The sequence below is a fragment of the Phragmites australis genome, chromosome 17, assembly GCF_958298935.1.
Source record: "Phragmites australis chromosome 17, lpPhrAust1.1, whole genome shotgun sequence".
NCBI classification, from domain to species: Eukaryota; Viridiplantae; Streptophyta; class Magnoliopsida; order Poales; family Poaceae; genus Phragmites; species Phragmites australis.
In genome coordinates this window covers 16,251,817-16,273,600 of record NC_084937.1, presented here as the reverse complement: position 1 = coordinate 16,273,600, position 21,784 = coordinate 16,251,817, and the positions used below count along the sequence as shown (strand labels likewise).

The following is a 21,784-nucleotide window of genomic DNA, read 5'->3' as shown; positions in this document are numbered from 1 at the left end:
ATTTGAAATGCTTAGCAATGCATAGGTCACCGGCAGAAGTCGAGCGATGGAACGTTCTATTGTTCGAGGGCTATATGCTTAATTACTTTCACGATGATAATGATGTTGGGATGAAGAGTTGATGAGAATGAGACGAGATGTGGGCGGTGCTAGGAGTAGGTTAGGAGAGGAACCCAGATGCCATAGAGTGCTTATATCATTTAAGCATCGATCGTTGTTGCCGTTGGTTTAAGCACCTTTCTGTACTACCACATATCCAAATAGGGTAAGGATGTGTCGTATCGTAAATGGCTGTATTCATTTGACTCATGCTCCCATGATGTGAGAGAGAGGGCTTATAGAGGCACTTAAGATTGCTCCGGGAGTAGACCTAGGTGGCCTCCTCATACCCGGGCATGGGAACAAAAGTTCGGGGTGGGTATGTGAACGGTCATTACGTGAATCACCGCTTACAACTGACGGGTTGTATAGAGGGTGGTCTCATGTCATGTGAGTAAAGATGTACTCCCCTATAGGGTGTAAGATCAATTCAAATTACCATACTCTCGATCATAAGCACGTTTATGTCCATCCACATCAGTCATACAGTTCTGATGATGGTCGTATGTGGTGTGTTGGGAAGTAGCTAGTGGAGGTTTATGTCGAAAAGAGCATATTCGTAAGTCAGTCATGGTTATGTTCTTATGGTTAGGCTAAGATGTAGATGCTCACATATTTAAGCTGTAAGTTCATTTTCCTTTCACATAATTTAATTTAATCTTGTGGCATATTTCTTACTAATTTATCCAAATGTATTATCCTTGGAGTCAGGGATATATATACCCATATGTGTAAGTCTTGCGAGTACCTTCATACTCACCGTGTTTTGTTGATTGTTTTACATGTGAAGTTAAGTGCTGACTACTTGTACCCCATCAAGAGCGGTATGGTGACAAGTAGTCACTATACTACTACTAACCTTGGTCGGTTATCTTATTGGCAAATAGCACCACCGGTCTTTGTTTTCTTTAGATATTATTCCACTCGATGTATGTATTTTTACTCTAGATGATACTTGTCATTTGTTTAATTTATCAACATATAATTATTTGAGCTTTCGTATAATCGTGATGTTGTGATATACATATTCGTAGATATATGTGTGGATAATAGCTCTCCTAAAAATTATCAAAACACACATATCAGGACTATCAGGATTGGATTAGTTTTAATTATTTTGTGCCTGTGATTGTTGTGGTGAGATGTGAGTTAGCACATGGCGCATTGAGAGACGGGCGTATGCTATCCCTCATCTTATTAAATGATGGCACAATTTGATTAATCTGAATATAATTTGGATGGGTCCTCACAATGATTATCCTTAATCAATATAGTTTGTGAATATTTTATTTACCCTTTTTAACTCCTCGTGATTTTTCACAAAAATTGGTTTAAGGTTCCAGCATACATATTTGTGTACACATTTGTGCTGGATTTTGGATGTTGAGTATCTATATGCCTTGGATATTGAGTATCCATAAGGTGATTTGTATTTACTGATTTAGAAGACAACTTCCTTTGTTTCCACGGATGCTTTTGAGAAGCTTTACCACTTGAGAATTGAGTAATTTTATTAGGTACCTCCGCTCTTTATGGCACATTAATAGTGAGAATATGAAATTTAGTCACCTTTATAGTTAGTAAACCTTTATAGTTAGTAAATGCATCATACATATTATTTGCAATGTGTTGCAAATTTATAATTCTCTGAACTTCAAGTTCAGATTCTTTAGTACGTGGATCTAAGGACAGAATACATGTGACATTCCAATCTATTTCCTGGTATTCTTTGTCGTACTTTTGATCTCCCCCTAATGTTGGGAAATTATCTTCGTCGAAGATGCAATCAACGTACCGGGCTATGAATAAGTCCCATATTATGAGCTCGAGGTATTTTATGATTGACGAAAAATTATACCCTAGATAGATCCCAGAGATGACCAAATGGGCCACAGGTCGGCCCGGCACGGGCCTAGGTCGGCATAGCCCAGCTACGACACGACCCGATAGACCTGACTACTGTAACGGGCCGTGCCATGCCCTCAGCCCACGCACGGCCCATCTTCCACCATGCCGTGCCGAGCCGGCCTGGGCACAATTCTAGCATGACGGGGCCCGACGGGCACGGTGGTAGGTCACGGCACGGTGGCCCGACGACATGGCGACGCATGGCCGGGCCGACAGGCACGGTGGAGGCACGCTCGGCCCGGCAACACTCCGAACATAAAAAAAATCAAAAATAATAGCTACAAAATTCCAAAAAATCAAAAAAATTATGGAAAATAAATAAAAAAGAGCTTTATTGATTGGTTGCCTCGTTAAAAACCTTTCTACTATAAGAAAAAAAGAGTACAACCTATGACTATGCTCTGAAGATTACATGGTTTCATTAGAAACCCCAGAATTTTGCTTGGAATATTTAATATGCTTCCTCAAGTGTGCCATTCTATTTGGAGATCTAGCACCTAATTCATGGCTGCATATATTACACTTAGTAAATCTTACCTGTTCCTCGTTAATTTCTCTAAAGACTTTTTCAAAATGTTGCCACACTCATAACCATGCATGCAAGTTCTCGGCGTCTTGATCCATGAATGGAAATATGGAATTGATCTCTTGAAGTAAGCAAGTGGCTACTGGCTATCAAGTAGAAAAAAAGAGATGAGTGGTCGATGGGATCACGAGGAGTTTCAGATGGTATTTATAGGCCAAGACGAGAGGTGGGTGGCATTCGTTTTCGAAAAAAATAAAGAAAAATTATTAATAAAATAAAAAACTTAGAAATAATATAGACACATAATTAATTTTAAAAATGAGCTTTATTGATAGATTGGCTCAATAAAAACCTTTCTAGCAAAGAAAAAAAGAGTACAACCTAACTTAGAAAATTAAAAATTACACGTTCTCATCAACATCTAGATACAAATTTTGGAATGAATCTTCAAGCTCAATATTCTCTGCAGTGTGTTGCATTCGTGTTTCAGCTTGTTCCTAATATTTTACTATGGTGAGTATTCCAACCATCTCACTTGATAGATTTGTTCTTCTCTCTTCGATTATCATTCTGGTAAGACTGAAGGCAGCCTCAGAAGAAATTGTAGATACGGGAACCATTAATAAATCTTGTGCTAACAGTGAAAGCACTGGATAATTCGTCTTGTGCTCATACCACCATTGCAGTATGTTGAAGTTTTCTTGTTTATGGCTGATAACGTCGCTGTCGATGAAGTTAGTTAGCTCCTCTCCGGATATTGGAATTCCGGCGCTCATAGACGATCGTGACGAAGAGCCTGAACTTCTTGATGAAGAACCTACACCAAATATTTTCCCCCATGTTGTCGTCTTTTTACTTGTTGTGGATACTAGTGGAGGTCGTTGTAGACGAACTCCGTCATACTTTGTTTCATATTTACTATAAACTTCGAATAACTTAGAACGAACATTAGTATAATAATTAGAATAATTGTGGCCAAGAGCATCATGATTCTAGAGATGAAAAATTATTAGTGACTTAATTAATTATTAGTGTAATTTAAACCAGTGATTCTAGACATTAGTAATATAAAGCTCGGATAAATTTTTACCTTCCTGTTTAATTTTTGATTTTTTTTAAGGATTGAGCATCACTGCTGGTTCGTAGCTGGAACTAGCAGCGATAAGTATATCAATTGGCAGATTGAAACCAAGAACCGATAGTGATACAAACTATCACTACCGGTTCGTGGCTTAAATCGGTAGTGATAATGAATATCAGTGTTGATTCTTGAACCGCCATTGGTAAATACATGATTATCACTTCTGCTTAATCATTGTCAGTTCAAAAACCGGCAGTAATGCAGTTTTTGAACCGGCAATGATGATCCTTTCTGTAGTAGTGATAAGAGGTTGGTAAATTGTAATTCTGAAGTAGTGATCATACAATTAATTTAACTCTTTTGATAAGAGATTCAACTAGACCATTTTGAGTATGCACATAAGATATTGAATGCTCCAAATTAACACATAAGGCCATGCAATAATCATTGAAGGCTCGTAAAGTGAATTCGATGACATTGTCCATTCGAATGGATTTTATCCTATATTTGGGATAATTTGCTCTTAATTTGATAATATGAGCAATAAATTTGGTAAAATCATGGTTCCTTGGGAATAAGAGACAAACATACGACCATCTTATAGATGCATCTATGAGCAACATAAAGCAGTTCAATGGTCCCGATAATGGTTGAATATGACCACATATATCTCCTTAAATGCGATCAAGAAAGTTGAGTGGCTCATCTTTAATTTAAGGTAAGAGGATCTTAAAATTAATTTTTGTTTGGCACATGTGGTGCACATAAAATTTGATGATTTTGGGAATTTTGCAACCTTGATGCTGCATCAATAAATTTGTAATAATTTTTCTCATTATCCCTAAACCAGGATGACCAAGGCGATCATGTCAAATCTTGAATTTATCAAGATTCTAAAAAATTATCTTGAACGTAACATATGGTACGAGTTTGATGTATGTATAGTACAATCTAGATGATAAAGAAGAAATTCTCTCAAACACTGACTTGTCATATCCATTATCCTTGGTGATGGAGAGATATTCATCTTTGTTGTCATTATGAGTTTCCACATGGAAACCATTTTTATGGATATCTTTATAACTTAGTAGGGTACATGTAGAATTAGGATGCAGATGTGCATCCTTGACTACTATTTGAGTACCCACAGGGAGAATAATTGTGGCTCAACCCGAACCAACAATCAATGCATCGCGTCCAACGATAGTCATAATATTTTTATTTCTTTTTGTAAGTGTTTGAAATATTTATTCTCCCTTAATATTGTATTAGTTGTACCATTGTCTACTAAACATATTTCCTTCTCCATCAGATTGTTTTTCATAAAAATTCTATATGTAAGAAAGAAAATTCAGCATAACTCATATATGGAATACATACAGTGCTAGTTTTATTGAGTATCATGTCTGAGGTACATGATTGGACATAATGACATACAATATACACCATTTCTAATACTGTAGTAGGCTAATAACATTTAGGGGATGATTCAGATACTAATCGAGGTCTCCAAACATATCTTGGGAATTGAACTCTACAATCATGTCATCGACGTTGAGGGGGTTATCCTCCTTCTACTTGACTTTCTCTTGGTTGTTCAGAGGAACATTCTAAGAAGAGCCCACCGCCAGATTGTCTTCTAGTTGTTTATTGAAGTGAGCCTCAAATTTATCCTCTTGAACTTGTTTTTCTTTTTCCAAATGATTTGAGGTATAGATTAACCAAATGCTTAGGGGTAAGACCTTTTTTGAGTGATTATAGTGCTCTTTGAGTGATGTCCAAAGAGCACGTGGATCTCTTTCATTAGATATTTATTTTTGAGATCTGGATGGACGTGATGCCTTAAAAAATATAAAGCAGCATATTTGAGTTGTTTAGAGACCTCCAGGGCTTCAGGTACATGTTCATTTATTGTTGCAATAAGACCTCATGACGATAAATTGATTTTTACTTCTATAGTCCTAGTTAGATAGTTGCTCCCATCTAACATGAGTTCATTAAAATCTCTGTTGGAAATATGAGCCATGCACTACATGAAATGACCTTGTATTCAATTAATTTAGCATGAAAATGTTGCAATTGTATAAAATTTAAAATCAAGATGATTCTTGAATATAGATGTAGTCTTCTATAAAGAACAGGTGAATAGGTGATTTGATAATCACTGCAAAAATATACACATTGAAGGTAGCCACCATATTTATATGCAACATGATGTAGACCTCACAGTAGTGGACGAGAAACTCATTGCTATGAGCATGAACTCTGTACTATAAGGATAGCCGACACTGCAGTCACAACCAATGCTATAGTCCCTATTGTATTGTGTTTTACCAATATTATAGAAGGTATTCATCAAAAATATTTTGCATTGATTTTTGCTATTTATTTAAGCTAAATGTGAATCTAAATATGTCAAGAGTGACAATACACGTAGACCTTCAATATAGGACAGGCGACCAAGTCATTGCTAATATCTTGGACTCCACTCCTAATGGAATGGGTGATGCTACAGTCACAACAAAAGATATAGTCTCTGCACTATTAAATATTGGGAAGACATGATGAAGGTAGTCACCATGTTGTTATATAACATGGTGGATGCCTCACAGCAGTGGACGAGAAACTCGTTGCCATGGACATAGACGTTGTCCCACAGGGACAGGCGACATTACAGTCGCAATCGATGTCATAGACTCCACTACCTTGTTTTGCCAATATAACATAAGGTAATCACCTATAAGAATTTTGCATAATTTTATACTATTTATTTAAGCAAATGGAGGCTTAAATAATTTATTGAGGTCAAAATTATAAATTGCAATAAATAAATTCTTAAGTGAAGTAATTGCAATTATGAAATAAAAATTGTATAATGAAATTGCACATATTTTATACTGTGAAAACATTATAGCAGTCATATTACACAACACAATTCCTAAAGACCTTATGGTTTGGAACGCGAGTTTACATGAGGTAAACATAATACAGTATAATATATTTAAAACCTGGGGGCTTAAGTATAAAAATCACACTACTGTAATCTTTTAATTTGGATGGTGTTGTAATTTACATAAAATCAAGGAAGTTTGTGTAAAATGGCTATATGATTGCTTCAAGCAGCCTAACAGGCTTGAGGCCCATGCGGTCTTCATTAGACATCTAAATGGGCTGAGGCCCATGTGGCCCATTCAACCCAGACGGGGAGCTAGGTATTTAAGGCTGTGGGAGAGGGGGTTAGGGTTTCCCTTCCTTTTTCCACACCGCCCACCTCTATGGTGACCGAGCGACTGTCGAACCTGATGGATTTGGTGCCGTCGGAGGCCATTGCCGCAGCCGTGAAGGAAACGATAGCCTCCCCCCTTGGACCTGGTGGATGCACCACTGAGGATGAAAGGGAAGGAGGAGCCTATTGGTGTTGAGACTATGATGATGTCGTCGTCATACGGGAGGGACGTCGCCATCCAAGCTGCGATGGGGGCGCACACGCTAGTGAGTGGCGTTGCACTTGAGGGTGCGGCCGTTGCACCTTGGCGTGCACCTTGAAGAGGTGTTACACCATGACGCGCGTCATGTGCGCTGTACATGGTGTGGTGTCCACCATGGCATGAGTTGATAGGGGCGCTGTTGTCACGCACGTTATGGCGTGCACCATGGAGGAACTAGTGGTTGTAGCAGTGAGAGCGATGACCACAACCTTCGTTGTGGTGGGCGCAACGATGATGCAAGGGATGCCGTGGTAGGAGAAGAAGATGATGGACAACATCCTCCAACATCATCAGAGAGGTAACAACTCCATGGATTGTGGATAAAGTCACCGAGCCTCTGTTTTTTCTATGTTGTCATCAATTAGCACTTCAGTCTAACTACGCGATTGGTAGCGTGTCAAGAGTAGTAGAGATTCTAGACACAAAGGTGAACACAAGATTGAATTCATTATATTTCATTCTATTAAATTATATATTTATACAAAATAAACATATATATTTATGTCTATTCGGAAGACATTCTTTCCAAATGGACAAACATCCTTTTCGAATGGACATCTCATCTGAAGGGACCTGAGCAACTACCAAAGTAGTTGTCGGTGTTCGGAACAAAACTCAAATGATTCTTTGTGCAACTGTTGTTGACTCATATCACAAATCACAAGATTGAATTCGTTATCTTTCATTTCATTGAATCATATATTTATATAAGATGAACAAACCTGTTTATATCAGTTCAGAAAACATCCCTTCCACTAAGCACGCCGAAGCCGGTACGGGTCCACGATCCCGATCCCCCGGTTCTTCGCTTTCCTGGCGATCCGCACGGTTAGAGTCGGGCGTTCGTGGCAGAAAAGGGGAGAAAACAAAAGGCTGCGATTTTGATTTTGGTGCTATACGTGGGGCTAAATCGGGGGCTCTCTGGTTTGGGGATTTCTTGGTCTCTTGCGAAGTCGCGATCCTGTGGGGTTCTTGGTTTCCAGTTGGGTTTGATTATCAAGTTGAGGTCTTAGATCTTTTGTGATGTCTTGGGAAGGATTCGAGCGATGCTGCCGTGGGGACCTATGATTGGTCGAACTGAATGGGCAAGGATCAAGTCGGCTGCTGAATTATCCGATTCAATTGATGCCTTGGTTTCTTGGTTGGTAGCCGGGGGCTGCTGAATTATCCTGAATGTAGCATGGACATTAAATGAGTAACCCATGGGTTTATTCTTTTGCGCTTGATCTGTCTTTTTCTTCATTTGATCACATGCACAGCTATGTACTTCTTAATAGCAATTCATACCCGTATAACTTATGATGAAGTTATTTCCTTGAGTACAACACTCTTTCTGTGTTTTTGGATGATTGCATCATTATTATTTTTTAACTTTTGTGCTATATGGCAGTTGCCCTTACAACAATGCAGAAATTTGTATTATATTTTTGGGCATGGTCTATTTCCATATTACAAGGAACATTACATTCTTTGAAGATTTAAATATTTAAAGTTTAGGAGTATGCATGGAGATTTCATATTTATTACATTGAATAGAGTTGCACTTTTATGGATTCAGCTAAGCACAGTAGCATATTATCTGGTTAAATCATATTGTTCAAGTTATCAACGAACATTGTTCAATCATTCCGTTTACACTTTATTGTCGCCCATATACCAGTTTCCCTCTTGGTTCCTGGATAATCAGCTGGTTAGGTCATATAGTCACTAAAACTAGTTAATTGACACCAAGAACAATGGTAGGAAGGATAAATTTGCTATTTTCCCTAGAGGATACTTATATTTGTGCTAACCACATAGAAACGAAGTAGTTAATTGACACAGAGAACAATGGTAAGAACTAGGAAGGATAAATCTATAGATCAGCTTTTTTCCAAAATATGCTCAAGGAAAGCACTGAATTGTTTACTCTTGTTGTATGCATATACAAATTCTTGTCTTATATACGTGGTTTTTTTTCCGCAAAGAACCTTGTTCTATCTCAATCATATCACTTTTTACAGATTTACTTACTATGATTGTGATTACCTTTGAAGATTCTACAAGCTTCACTGCTCATTTTATTTGGTGAATTACTCTAATATGCAGAAGTTACTAAGAAAGTCAGGAAGCCCAAGTACTGGAAGCACCCCCCAACCGATAACAGTGGCCCAGCTCAGGCAGATGCGTGACGAGTTTTCGGACACGGCTCCTCACTATGGTGGTCAGAAAGGTAGTTCTCATCTCTGGCTTTGTTCACGTGTCTTCGAATCTTTTTTTGCTTCATAATAGAGGTAAATTCAGCTTCCTTTTTTCTGTTTGGATGCATCATTGTTTAGCTTTCTAGTTGCACTCGTATGTAGTCCTTGCAGTAATCATTTTAAGCCTTCTACAGAAATTTGGGATGCCCTTCGAGCTGCATCAGAATCTGATGTATACCTTGCACAGGTTATTGTGGAAAGTGCAGGCATAATTGTTTCTAATGTTGATCTGACTCTCTGGTATGATGAAAGGGGTGCGATTTTCAGTCTGATTCTTTGCCTTTCTTTTACTCCTTTCACATCTGTTCAGGTTTTAATACGAATCTTTAACATTCCAGGTGCTAAATATGAACTGCCCAAGTATGTTCTGAGTGAACGAACCAACCTGATCCAAGACAGCTGACAAGCAGCCCTAGAAAGACCTACTGACGTAAAAAAAACTGTAAATGACTTCAAATGCTAAATTGATCCCCTGCTTGAGTGTTCTGGTAATTGAAGCACGCTTGATGTAAGATTTCAAGCATGCTTCGGAAACTTTCAGCTTACAGCTCTTATATTGCTAGTAGCATACAGTGTTCTCTTCGATTTCTTCCAGTGTTTAGATGAAGTTTTCCGTACCCTCCCTGTATTGGTATTGGTCCTGCTGTATACATGAGTCTGCTTAGAAGTATTTGGAATGAGTTAGAATGCTGCTTAGACTATTCTCGTTCCTTATTGTGATACAAGTTGGAGTAAGGTATACATTTCAGAAGAAACATGCCACATCTCTTTCAAAGAATGATGTTTCCAATGGTGAATGAAGTTGGTCTTGTAGCGTTGGCAGTCATTATCTGGTCTTGCAACGCAAAGTAAACGCATGACGGGTAGGGAATGATGATCGAAATATCTTATGCTAGTTTTCCATATTATGATGTCCGGTGATACTGGTAATTTATGAAACCAGGTATAATGTGGAGGTGGTAGTAAGACTGGAATGTTACATGTTCATGACCTGATGTCGATTCATGTAGCGGTGTGACATGAAGTCTGAAGAATCTGACCTGACTGAAGGCTTCCTCCGTGCCCCTCATCATTGCCACCAGGTCTGGATCTACCTCACCATCTACACTATTGCTGCTTTTCAAGTTGCTAGCGACGGCGTTCCTCCTCTCGCAGAGCGCCGACTGGCACGCGGTGGCCGGAGGGATGGGTAGTCCGGTAGACTACGGCCGTCTCTATGCGAGTGCACGAAACAGCAAAGCGAAGGCTGCAAGTGCTAAAGAAAAGTTCAAGAATCCATCTGTAAGCCACAATTTAAGTATCTTATGCTTCTGAACCCGGAAAAGCGTTCCGGTAAGGAGGGACGAAATAAAACGAACGAAAAATGTGTAGGAAACGGATAGTATGTTTTGAGTGAACGAGCCAAGATGCTAAAAGAATCCCCTGCTCGAGTGTCCTGATATTCGGAGAATGCGTGATGTAAAAGATTTCAAGCATATACTTCAGTAACTGTCAGCTTGCAGTGTTCTTTCTCGACTATTTTTGTTCCGGCGTTTAGATTATTATTTTTCTGGTAGCCTCCCCTCTATTGGTCCTACTGTAAACATGAGTCCCTCTAGAAATCTTGGGAATAAGTTGCAAACTTAGGATGCTGCTTAGATCATCCGTTATCGTGATACGAGTAAGATATACGTTTCAGAAGAAATATGTCCTCACAGCTCTTTTTTTTAACAAAAAGGCAGGAGGGCTGCCAAGATGTCTGCTGATATTGCAAAGTAAATGCACGACAAGCACAAAAATCATGACCGAGATGTTTGATGCTAGTTTAACATTATTGCAAGATGTCCGCTGATACTGGAATTTTATGGTAGTAAGGCTGGAATGTTACATGTTCATGGCTTGATGGCGGTTCATCTAGTGGTATGACATGAAGTCTGAGAGTCTGACCCGACTGAAGGCCGCCTCCATGGCCCTCATCATCGCCAGCAGGTCAAGATCCACGTCGCCATCTTCACCATTGCTGCTGCTCATATTGTCAGCGACGGTGTTCCTCCTCTCGCAGAGCACAGATCGGCACACGGGGCAGTTGCCTTTCCCCTTCACCCAGGGTGTGGTGCACCCCTGGTGAAACATGTGGTTGCAGGGTGACCACCACCTGCTCTCCAGGGAGGAATGTCTCCAAGCATACTGTGCATGCTTTCTTCTCCTCTGTTATTGGAGGTGGTGCCTCAGCTCTTGCACTCTTCTTCTGGAGTATACCTCTGCCTTATGTCTTCTTCTGAGTGTTTAGGAAGGCCATGGATCAGCTCAGGAGGAAGGAATACAGGCCACCAAACACTCAGGCAGAGACAGAGCAGGCCATCAAACACTCAGGACTCGGGAGGCAGACAGAACAGTCTTGTGAAGAACTGCACCTGGAAAGCCCGAAAGGTTTTCTTCTCGATCTTTGCTCCAATAGCCTCCCAGGGTAATCCTGGACCCAAACTCACAAGCATACCTTCTAGCATGCAAAAATGAATGACGAAAAGAATATTTCATCATCCGAAGTGATACATCCATGGATTTCTATCTGCTACTTCAAATTGATTGGAAGGAACACTTGGCAGGAAGGCAAAAACTGTTGCTGTTTATGAAATCTTCGCCTCTGAAATTTGCAAAGGAGAGGAGAAACAGAGTTGCTACCCCATGATGCAGAAACCAAGGCGCCCTTCCCCTGGACGGCGAGTGACGGTACAAGGCGTACTCATGCTCAGGAGGCAAGGAACCGTACTCCGGCCCATAGCTCCCATCCGGCCGGCGGCGGTCGTCCATCTCCCACCTGGCTTTTCGTTGGGTGATGTATTCATTGAGGGTGTTGAAGTTTAATATGGAGAAGGAGAGACACTCCTCAACAAGAGGAATCAAGAGTCTTGTGTTTTGCCAGTTGTCGACCATCGATGAATGGCTGATCTTAGGGATGTTTTGAAACAGTATGCCAATACAGTTTGTTGCAAAATCCATGCTCCTGATCCGTGAAAGCTGGTGAGCGATGAGGTGATGCGCAGAGGGCGCAGGTTGACCTTGGCTCCGGTGGCCAGGCGCCGTACCGGAGAGCTGGTGGCCGTGGTCGATCGTTGCAAGGAGACGGATGAAACAACATGCAAGCGAGGTGCAGCGGAGCTGATGGCCATGATGGATCATCTGGTGCCTCACAAGGTTCCACCGGAGAGACAAAAACAAGCTATTTGTTCCTTGGAGTCGAGCTCTCTCGCCGAGGTTGATGGCTGGACGCCGGTGGCCGTTCTTGCGGCGGCCAAGCTGAAGCCGGATCCTTTACTTGGCCAACGACCGGTCGGTTCTCGATCGCGTTTCTGGCCGCTCGACAATGGAGATGCTTCAGAGGATGAGGACGACTCCACAACTGAATCGCTCTCTACACCATCGTTTCTGCGTGCAGCGGCGGAAGAGGGGTTCACGGCGGATGAGGTCTATCGTGCGGAGGCAGCGTTGCAGGAGCAATCGGCACAGGCCAAGGCAAGCTCGTTGGTCTTTCCGGCAAGCATTAAGCCCAATGTCTCGCGAGCTCGGCGAATCGTGAAGTCAATTGCACAATGTCAAGCGTGCGGCCATCGGCCATGGAGCGGGCCGCTCCCGACACCTCGGAAGTCTCCGGTGTCCTCGTTGGGCGACGTGGTGGTGCGCGATTGTCGCTCACGTGGGTCAAGGCAGGATGTAAGACTTCGGGACTTGGCGTGTTCGGCCGGGAAGCAATCCTCGCCGGCAGCCACAAACACTGCGTGGCGGAAGGTGGAAGATGACTTTCAAATTTCAAAAAAGCGTGATCCTATTTCTCCGCCCGTGGTTTACTCCGGCCCCGATCCAATTGTGTTAATCCGTGGTGGGCCCACACCAGTTACCTTCAGGTGCTCCTCCGCTCTGGGAAGATTTTTCGCAAAATCAGGCAAGCTGACCAGGGTTTGGAAGGAGAGGGCGGCTACAAAACGTGTGGCCGATCTCAAACCATCGGGTGCTCGTTCGGAGGCGCGCCCAAGCTACGCCGACATCCTATGATACGGCATGGCCTCGGGAGTTAACCAAGGAGGACCGGCTGCATCTCAGGCCGGTGAACGTGCGGCGACAGAGAGGGGTACCTCCGGTGGTCAGGGCGCTAGCCGGGGGGACTTCGGTGGCGGATTCGGCGGTGGGCATGGACAGTTCGGTGGAGTTTTTGGCGGCGGGCGAGGGAAAATTGTTGGCAATCATGGTTTTGAGGATCCTGGATACAGCTTTGGCAGTGGAGGCGGTGATGGCTTTGGAGGTGGACGCGGCGGCAGAGGATGGGGATATTTTGGTGGACAAGGATTCAATCCTGGGTACGGGGGTTATGGTCCAGGATACGGAGGCTATGGCGGAGGTCATCGCGGTAGAGGTGCTGCGCGTGGGCATGGCCGACGTGGTGCTGCCCCTCACAGGTTTGGTGGACGCGACCAGTACCCGGGCAGAGGTGGATACTTCGGTCCTCCTCATTCGCAAGAACAGCAGAATGTTGGAAACTCTTCTGCCTTGGGGCGCGCAGAGTGTTCCTCGACAGGTCAGTTGGATCAATCGGCTACTCAATTGGCAAATCCAGCGACGCAGGTGGCCGTCGCAGCTGTCCCTCCGGTGGCTGCTGCTCAAGTGCATACGATGAATCAGCATGATGTGCATGCCTTGCAACCAAAGGAGCAGCTACCTGCTGGCCATCCAGATGCAACACAGGGTGCTTCGGTAGGGATGTCCAGTTCGATCAGCTCGGCTGCTCAGGGACAGAAGGCGGTGATGCTGATGGATAATGTGAACCTGCACGCTGGGACAGCGATTGGGACCGCGAGTGGAGGGGATGTTGGTAAGAAAGGAAAATCCAAGAGTAAGTACTGCTTCAAATGTTGTACCAAGGGACATCAAGCTATAGATTGCACCACAATTTTGTTTTGTCAAATATGTGAGGAGGGTGTCCATGTGGTTCAAAAGTGTCCTGTGCTTAAGGAACCAAGGATGATAGCTCATTCAGTGGGATACGCAGCAGATGGTCTTGGCTTCTATTACATACCTCATGCACCGATTCCGGATGTCAAAATTGACCATAAGATGGCATTGGTTAAGGTGTTTGGAGGATGTATAACTCCAGCTCAGCTTATTGCTCATCTTCAGCTGCTTGTCCCAGGGAAGTGGAACTGGGAGGTTCAGATGCAGGAAAACAATGAGTTTGTGGTGCCTTTTCCTTCGAAGGCAGAGCTTCAGCAAACTATGGCTTATGGTGGTGCAAATATAAAGGAGTTGGGTGTTCACCTAAAGTTTGAGGAATTTGCTGTGGTTCAGGAGGGTACTATCCTGCCCAAGGTATGGATGCGGGTTATGGGACTTCCAAAAGATCTACGCACTTTCCAGAATCTGTGGGCAATTGGCACTATGTTTGGAGCTACTCAAAAGGTGGACATGGTGACTACTAATAAGAATGTCTATGGTAGACTCTTTGTAGCGGTCCTTAATCTGGCCCTTATCCCAAATCAGATGGATGTCGTTATTGGTGATCGTTTTTACGAGCTGAAGTTTGAAGTAGAGGAGGACAAAGATAGCTTGGATACATCCTTTATGGAGACCGATCAAGAACAGCATGACAAAGAAGATGATGCAAATGTAGAAGGTAATCCAAACAAGGATATGCAAGATAGAAGCACAAAAAGAACAAAGAGTGATACCGGGAAAGAAGGTCAAGAAGGTAATAAGGTTATTGGCAGTTCTTCGGGCGGTGAGATGATGGAAAACTTTGCATCGAGTGTTTCTGATAAGGCACTGAATTTGCATGATTTCATCAAAGACAAAGCTGATGAAATTATTGAGATGGCCATGGATAAGTTTTTGGGTGAATGTGCTGATAAGATTTTGGCGGAGGATGAGGGGGACAGTTGTCAGGAGGTGCTGGAGGCGGGGAATTACCTTAACTCTAATCCTGTTTTGCAGATGGAGACTTCTTTTTCGGGGCTGGTGGATGGTTCGGTCATACCCGCCGACGTTGCTAGTCTGGAGCGGCCGACTCTGGAGGGAGCTGATGCATTTGTGTCCGACGGTGCTTTCTCTTCGCTTGAGGCTATGCAGCTGCCGGTTGGGGAGGCCATTCGGATGGGGATGGCTCTCCCAGTGGCAGGTGCTGCTGCTTGTCTGGAGAGGCCGGCGTCCACGTCACCAATCCCAGCTTCAACTCCTCTAAGGCGCAGCAAGAGGAGAGCTGATTCCGCAGACGAGGACTTGTTGGAACGCGTGTCAAGACTGGTGGCCAAGAAGAATTTGGAGTTGGTCGAAGGTAAAAAACTTAATTCCTTTCTCTCCTTCTCCGATTAGTACATTTCGAATAATATTCGTGCTATTGGTGTTTCTATGGGACATGAAGTTGATAAATCGGTAGCTCTAATTAAAAAGATAGAGATGGATAGATTGGTTTGTACTCCACAAAAAAAATATAAAAAAAGACACAGTGGATGTTGAAAATGAGGATGAGGAGGATGCCGGTGTTCTCAATAACTTAGCTCTTGGTCATCTTTGTGGGAACTTAATGGAGGACATTATGGATGATGCCAATGATCTTTTGACTATTGATTCGAGAGACATCCCTAGAAAGAAGACGACTATGTCTTTGAAGGGGAGGAAATCTCACGACAAAAAGTTACCCAAAAAGCATATTAAATTTTAAATGAAAGAAATTTTTTGGAATAGCAGAGGTCTTAGGGACTTGGCTAAATATAAATTCCTTTCCGAGACATCTAGGGAAGAACATCTGGATTTCATTGCTATTCTTGAAACTAACAGAAAGTATTTCTCGGACGAATGTCTTAATGCCTTCTGTGGGGGACAAGAATTTTTTTGGCATTGGAATGAACCTCATGGACGATCGGGGGGCATTCTCTTGGGCATAAATTTGGAGATTTTTGATATTGGCGGTCTCTCTTTTGGTGATTTTTTTTATCAAGTTTACATTACGAAACAAGGTGGATGGCTTTCGTTGGATTCTGGTGGCGGTTTATGGTGCAGCTCAACCAGAGTATAAAGAAGGCTTTTTAACCGAACTTGTCCATTCCTGTAGCTTTGAAAAGTTGCCAATGATAATCGGTGGGGATTTCAATATCATTAGAAGCCCATCTGAAAAAAACAATGACAAATTCGATAGTAGATTTCCCTTTTTATTCAATGCTATAATAAATAGTTTAGATTTGAGGGAGTTTGAACTATCTGGTCATAAGTTCACATGGGGAAATAATAGAGATGTTCCTACGTTTGAGAAGTTAGATCGCATATTATCAAGTACAGAATGGGAACAGAAATATCCTCTGACAACTGTACAAGCTTTAAACCGTGACATCTCAGATCATACACCTCTTTTATTAGACACAGGGGAGTCCACTTTTGCTGGCAATCAGCCTTTGTTCAAATTCGAACTGAGCTGGTTACACATAGATGGATTCCGTGAGTTGGTTGGGTATGTGTGGAAAAGCGAGAATAAGGGTGTTACTGTTTTGGATAGGTGGCAAAATAAGATTAGAAGATTAAGGCAATAACTGAGAGGATGGGCTAAGAATCATTTGGGACTTTTTAGAAAAGAAAAGAAAGAGCTGCTTGAAAAACTAAATTCTTTGGATAAGAAAGCAGAAGTTACTGCTTTGTCACCTCTGGAGTTGGATGTTAAAAATCATCTAAAAGCAAGATTAGCCCAGTTGTTGAGGGAGGAGGAGATCAAATGGCTCCAACGCTCCAAAGCAACTGAGTTGCTCCAAGGAGATGATAACACCAAATACTTTCAGTTGGTGGCGAATGGTCGTCATAGAAAAACCAGAATTTACAAATTAGAACAAGAGGAAGGTGTAATAGAAGGAACGGAAAACTTGAAAAAATATATCACTCAATATTACAAAGGCTTGTTTGGTCCACCTGATGAGAATGATTTTTCCATGAATGAATTACGTCGTGAAGATATATCACAAGTGTCAGACATTGAGAATGAGTTGTTAACGGCGTTGTTTACCGAAAAAGAAGTTAAAGATGCAATTTTCCAAATGGAACATAATAAAGCACCAGGCCCTGACGGATTCCCAGCAGAATTTTATCAAAATTTCTGGAAAGTAATCAAGGATGACCTCTTGCTTTTATTTAAAGAATTTCATTCTGGTACATTGCCTCTTTTTAGCCTAAATTTTGGTGTAATAACTTTATTACCGAAGCGTAGTGTAGCAATGCAGATTCAACAGTATAGACCGATTTGCTTATTAAATGTCAACTTCAAGATTTTCACTAAAGTTTTGACAAATAGAATCTCTATAGTAGCTCAAAAAGTGATTAGACCTACTCAAACCGCCTTTTTACCCGAGAGGTATATCATGGAAGGTGTAGTTATCCTTCATGAAACTATCCATGAGATGAATAGAAAAAAAATGGATGGTGTTATTCTTAAATTGGATTTTGAGAAAGCCTATGACAAGGTAAAGTGGACTTTTTTGCAACAATCCCTACGAATGAAAGGTTTCTCTCCTAGATGGTGTACATGGATAGAGCAGGTGGTTTCCGGAGGAAGTGTGGGTATAAAAGTTAATAATGACATAGGAAATTACTTTCAGACGGAAAAGGGTCTGCGGCAGGGTGACCCCCTATCTCCAATCTTATTCAATGTGATTGTGGACATGTTGGCCATTCTCATTGAGCAAGCTAAAGAGGAAGGGCAAATTGCTGGGGTCATCCCTAACCTTGTTGAAAACGGTCTCTCTATTCTTCAATATGCTGACGATACAGTTCTTTTTATGGATCACAATTTAGATTAGGCCAAAAATATGGAACTATTGTTATGCGCTTTTGAGCAGCTTTCAGGCTTAAAAATAAATTTCCATAAAAGTGAACTTTTTTGTTTTGGTAGAGCCAAGGACTGTGAGGCCGAATATTCACAAATTTTTGGTTGCAGATCAGGATCCTACCCTTTCAAATATTTAGGCATTCCGATGAGCTATAAAAAACTTTTTAATAAGGATTGGAAAGAAATTGAAGAGAGGTTTCAGAGAAAATTAAATTGTTGGAAAGGAAAGCTTCTATCTTATGGGGGTCGTCTTGTTCTTATAAATTCTGTTTTAAGTAGCTTGCCTATGTTTATACTTTCTTTCTTTCAAGTGCCTAAAGAGATTCTAAAGAAACTTGATTACTTTCATTCTCGTTTCTTTTGGCAATGTGATGGGCACAAAAAAAAGTATAGACTTGCGAAATGGAGTATTCTTTGCACGCCTAAGGATCAAGGAGGATTGGGTATCCTCAACTTAGAGCTGCAAAATAAATGTTTGCTCAGTAAATGGCTCTTTAAACTGATAAATGAAGAAGGGGTGTGGCAAGACCTATTGCGTAAAAAGTATCTGAGAACCAAGACAATTGCTCAAGTGGACCACAGGCCTGGTGATTCTCAGTTTTGGACTCGCCTTATGGCAGTCAAACATGAGTTCCTCAGGCTGGGCTCTTTTAAGTTGGACAATGGTTCTCAGATAAGTTTTTGGGAGGATGTGTGGCTTGGACAAACACCTCTGAAGCAACAATACCCTTCCTTATTTCAAATTGCATATAGGAAGCATGACACGGTTGTAGATGTGTTTCGGACACGACCCCTAAATATTGCTTTTAGAAGAACACTGATTCGAAATAACTTGGCTGCTTGGAATGATTTGATTCTTAAGCTGGCATCTGTACAGCTTAATGATAGTCATGACACATTTCATTGGTCTCTACATCAACATGGAAGATTCACGGTCCGATCGATGTATAGATCCTTGATTAGTCAGTTTGTCATTCCAAAAAACCTTCATCTTTGGAAGCTTAAAATTCCGCTCAAGATTAAAGTGTTCTTATGGTTTCTTTTTAATGGAAAGATTCTAACCAAAGATAATTTAGCAAAACGGCATTGGGAAGGTAGTATCACTTGTTGTTACTGTCACCATGAGGAAACAATACAACATCTATTCTTTGAATGTCGGTCTGCTAAATTTATTTGGCGTGTGGTTGAAGTTACGTTTGGCTTAAGCCCACCAACAAGTGTCTCCAATTTGTTTGGAAGCTGGCTTAATGGGATGAGTCAAAATCTTAAAAACCTCGTTTTGGTTGGGGCTAGTGCACTTTGCTGGGCTGTTTGGTTAAGTCGTAATGATGTTGTTTTTGACAGGGCAAAAGTTCATTCTTTCATGCAGGTTCTTTTTCAGGGCACGCATTGGATTCGGCACTGGTCTTTGCTGCATAAGACGGGCGATCAGCCTCTTATAAAGGATGCATGTCGAAGATTGGAAACAACCGTGATGGAGATTTTTGCTCATTTTGGTTGGCGGTTTAGTAATAGACTACCAGCAGGAACTGGACCGAATAATGTTTAGAATGCTTTTGTTTTTCCATAACCTATCTGGTTTACCAAGTGTTATATCAAACTTTGTAATAATGAGCAGCTATGTGCATTTCGCTATGCAGAGGCCGGAATAATGTTATTCCTTTGTCTAAAAAAAAAGGGGATGTTTTGAGTAGATGAATCACATAACACACAGATAGTCTTTATAAAAGTTCAGTTCTCACTTAGGATAATAGCCCTATGTCTTATTGATCTTCTATTATTCTCTAAGATTATTACAAGAGAGTGCGTGGCTAGTTTAGATGTATCGAAATCTAGTTGGATGACTCCGTTACGTGTAGTCGGGGGAGATGCTAATACAAATCTAAACTGCTAAAGGCATGGAGGGTCAAAGCTTCGCAGGCTTGAATAACGTGTAATGGCTTCAATGGACTTGTAAGCGTTTGTCCTCCGCAGGGTACTCTAGCTTCGAATATATATGAGAGTCATCGTACAGTCTTTGGAGTCCTTCCTTATTATTCTTGGAGATAAACTTCCATATTTACGAGATATTCTGGATATCTGTGAGTAGTTTTCATGTGCCTAGGAATTCTCTTCCTAGGGATAGAAATATGCCCCAAGAATGACAAAAATCCTAGGGTATCCGAATATAATAGTTCTATACTACTCATCATCAAGCTCCTCATAAGTATGTGAAATTAGGCTTCGACGGATCAAAAGCTTGGTCAGCAAAGATAAGCATTTTGACTGACTGCATCATTGAGTAGAACTCAAGTTCCTGATTAGGGTGGCACGTCTAACCGAGTTCTCGGGATCTTCGGGGTCTATTCGAGATTTTGGGCACCCTAAAGTTCTCAAGCGAGCCATCAAGAAGGTATTTCTTCCGAGTAGGAATTCTGATTTGCTCGAAAATATCATCCCCACCTTTAGAATAGACGGGGGAAAAGACATTCGCTTGCTAGGTTTGAAATTTGAATCGTCGCAGTGGAGATTTTGAGTAGTGGAGGGAATTTTTACCTGACAAGAGATCATGATGACTCTAGGAAAACATATGTGCATGGCGACATAGTGCGCCGAGTTCCCTAGGTTATTGCTCCAACTATCCTCACATGCATCAGGCATTAAATGTGATGTGACATTAAAGCAGCAGATCATGGCCTTGTGTCATGCTTGAAACCATCACGGCATCAGTTAAAGAGCCATCTAGAGAGTCGTCATCCCCATATAAAACAAGACATAGAGCTCACATAGCGTTTACCCCCATATAGAGAGTCGTCATCCCCATATAAAACAAGACAGGGAGCCCACATAGCGTTTACCCTTTTTGTCATTATTCTCCTCGAGTCATTTCCTTGTGCGTCTCTTGCTTTCAACTGCTCCAAAACCATAAGAACCCTCCAAATGCTTCCTCTCGACTCCATGGGTCGCAAGAAGACCGAGAGAGTGGAGAGTTCTGTCGCTGGCACTATGGCGACCATGATCTCGTCTTGGCTAGAATCTGAGATCTTAGAGTAGGCTCTAGCCAAGACGGAACGTGACAAAGTCATCCCCTCACGCACCTTAATAGCCTATGCACCAGCAGTGGGCGAGGTGATCTCCAGTCTAGACAATACCTAGACTATTGTCTTAATTTCTTCCACTGTAGTTTTTGTTTCCCCCCTTCCAGCTTCTTTCTTCAAGTGATTAGTTTTTATGGCCTTGAACTCATCCACCTCAATCCCAACTCTATCATTATGCATAGCATCTTCGCGCACCTGTGCGAGGCCTTCTTGGGCGTGCACCCGTCCGTTGACCTCTTTAGGTACTTCTACCCCTGAAGTCGACGATGGCGCCAGATTTCACCTCAAAGAATCTGACGGGGCTGGATGATATCTTACAACGTGGAGAAATGAGGACGATATTATACCAAAATTTTCAGAATGCGTTTGTTGAATTTGATTCTCGTTCTGTCTCACCTCATCGTTAAGTTATTTATCGTATGATTCTTGCACAAAAAGTGAGTATAAAAACACAGATTTCTGAAGCTTTGACCCTGCTGAACTCTATGGTCCGCTGACAAGGTGTGATGAAATGTTTGTGGAAACGAGATGCATA

At 41.8% G+C, this 21,784-nt stretch overlaps 1 protein-coding gene and 2 pseudogenes across 1 annotated transcript; 2 read left to right on the top strand and 1 right to left on the bottom strand.

Moving 5' to 3' along the window:
- Nucleotides 1-8,409: 8,409 nt before the first annotated feature.
- LOC133897516 (uncharacterized) lies at nucleotides 8,410-10,938 on the top strand. The gene is made up of 3 exons (XM_062338276.1): nucleotides 8,410-9,314; nucleotides 9,477-9,596; nucleotides 9,681-10,938. Exons 1-3 carry the CDS (start codon nucleotides 9,185-9,187, stop codon nucleotides 9,743-9,745), a joined length of 315 nt encoding a protein of 104 aa, XP_062194260.1. The 5' UTR covers nucleotides 8,410-9,184; the 3' UTR covers nucleotides 9,746-10,938.
- A 182-nt stretch (nucleotides 10,939-11,120) lies between these two features.
- LOC133897637 (uncharacterized) lies at nucleotides 11,121-12,188 on the bottom strand (annotated as a pseudogene).
- A 1,319-nt stretch (nucleotides 12,189-13,507) lies between these two features.
- Nucleotides 13,508-19,721, top strand: LOC133896917 (uncharacterized; annotated as a pseudogene).
- The last annotated feature ends 2,063 nt before the right edge of the window (nucleotides 19,722-21,784 follow it).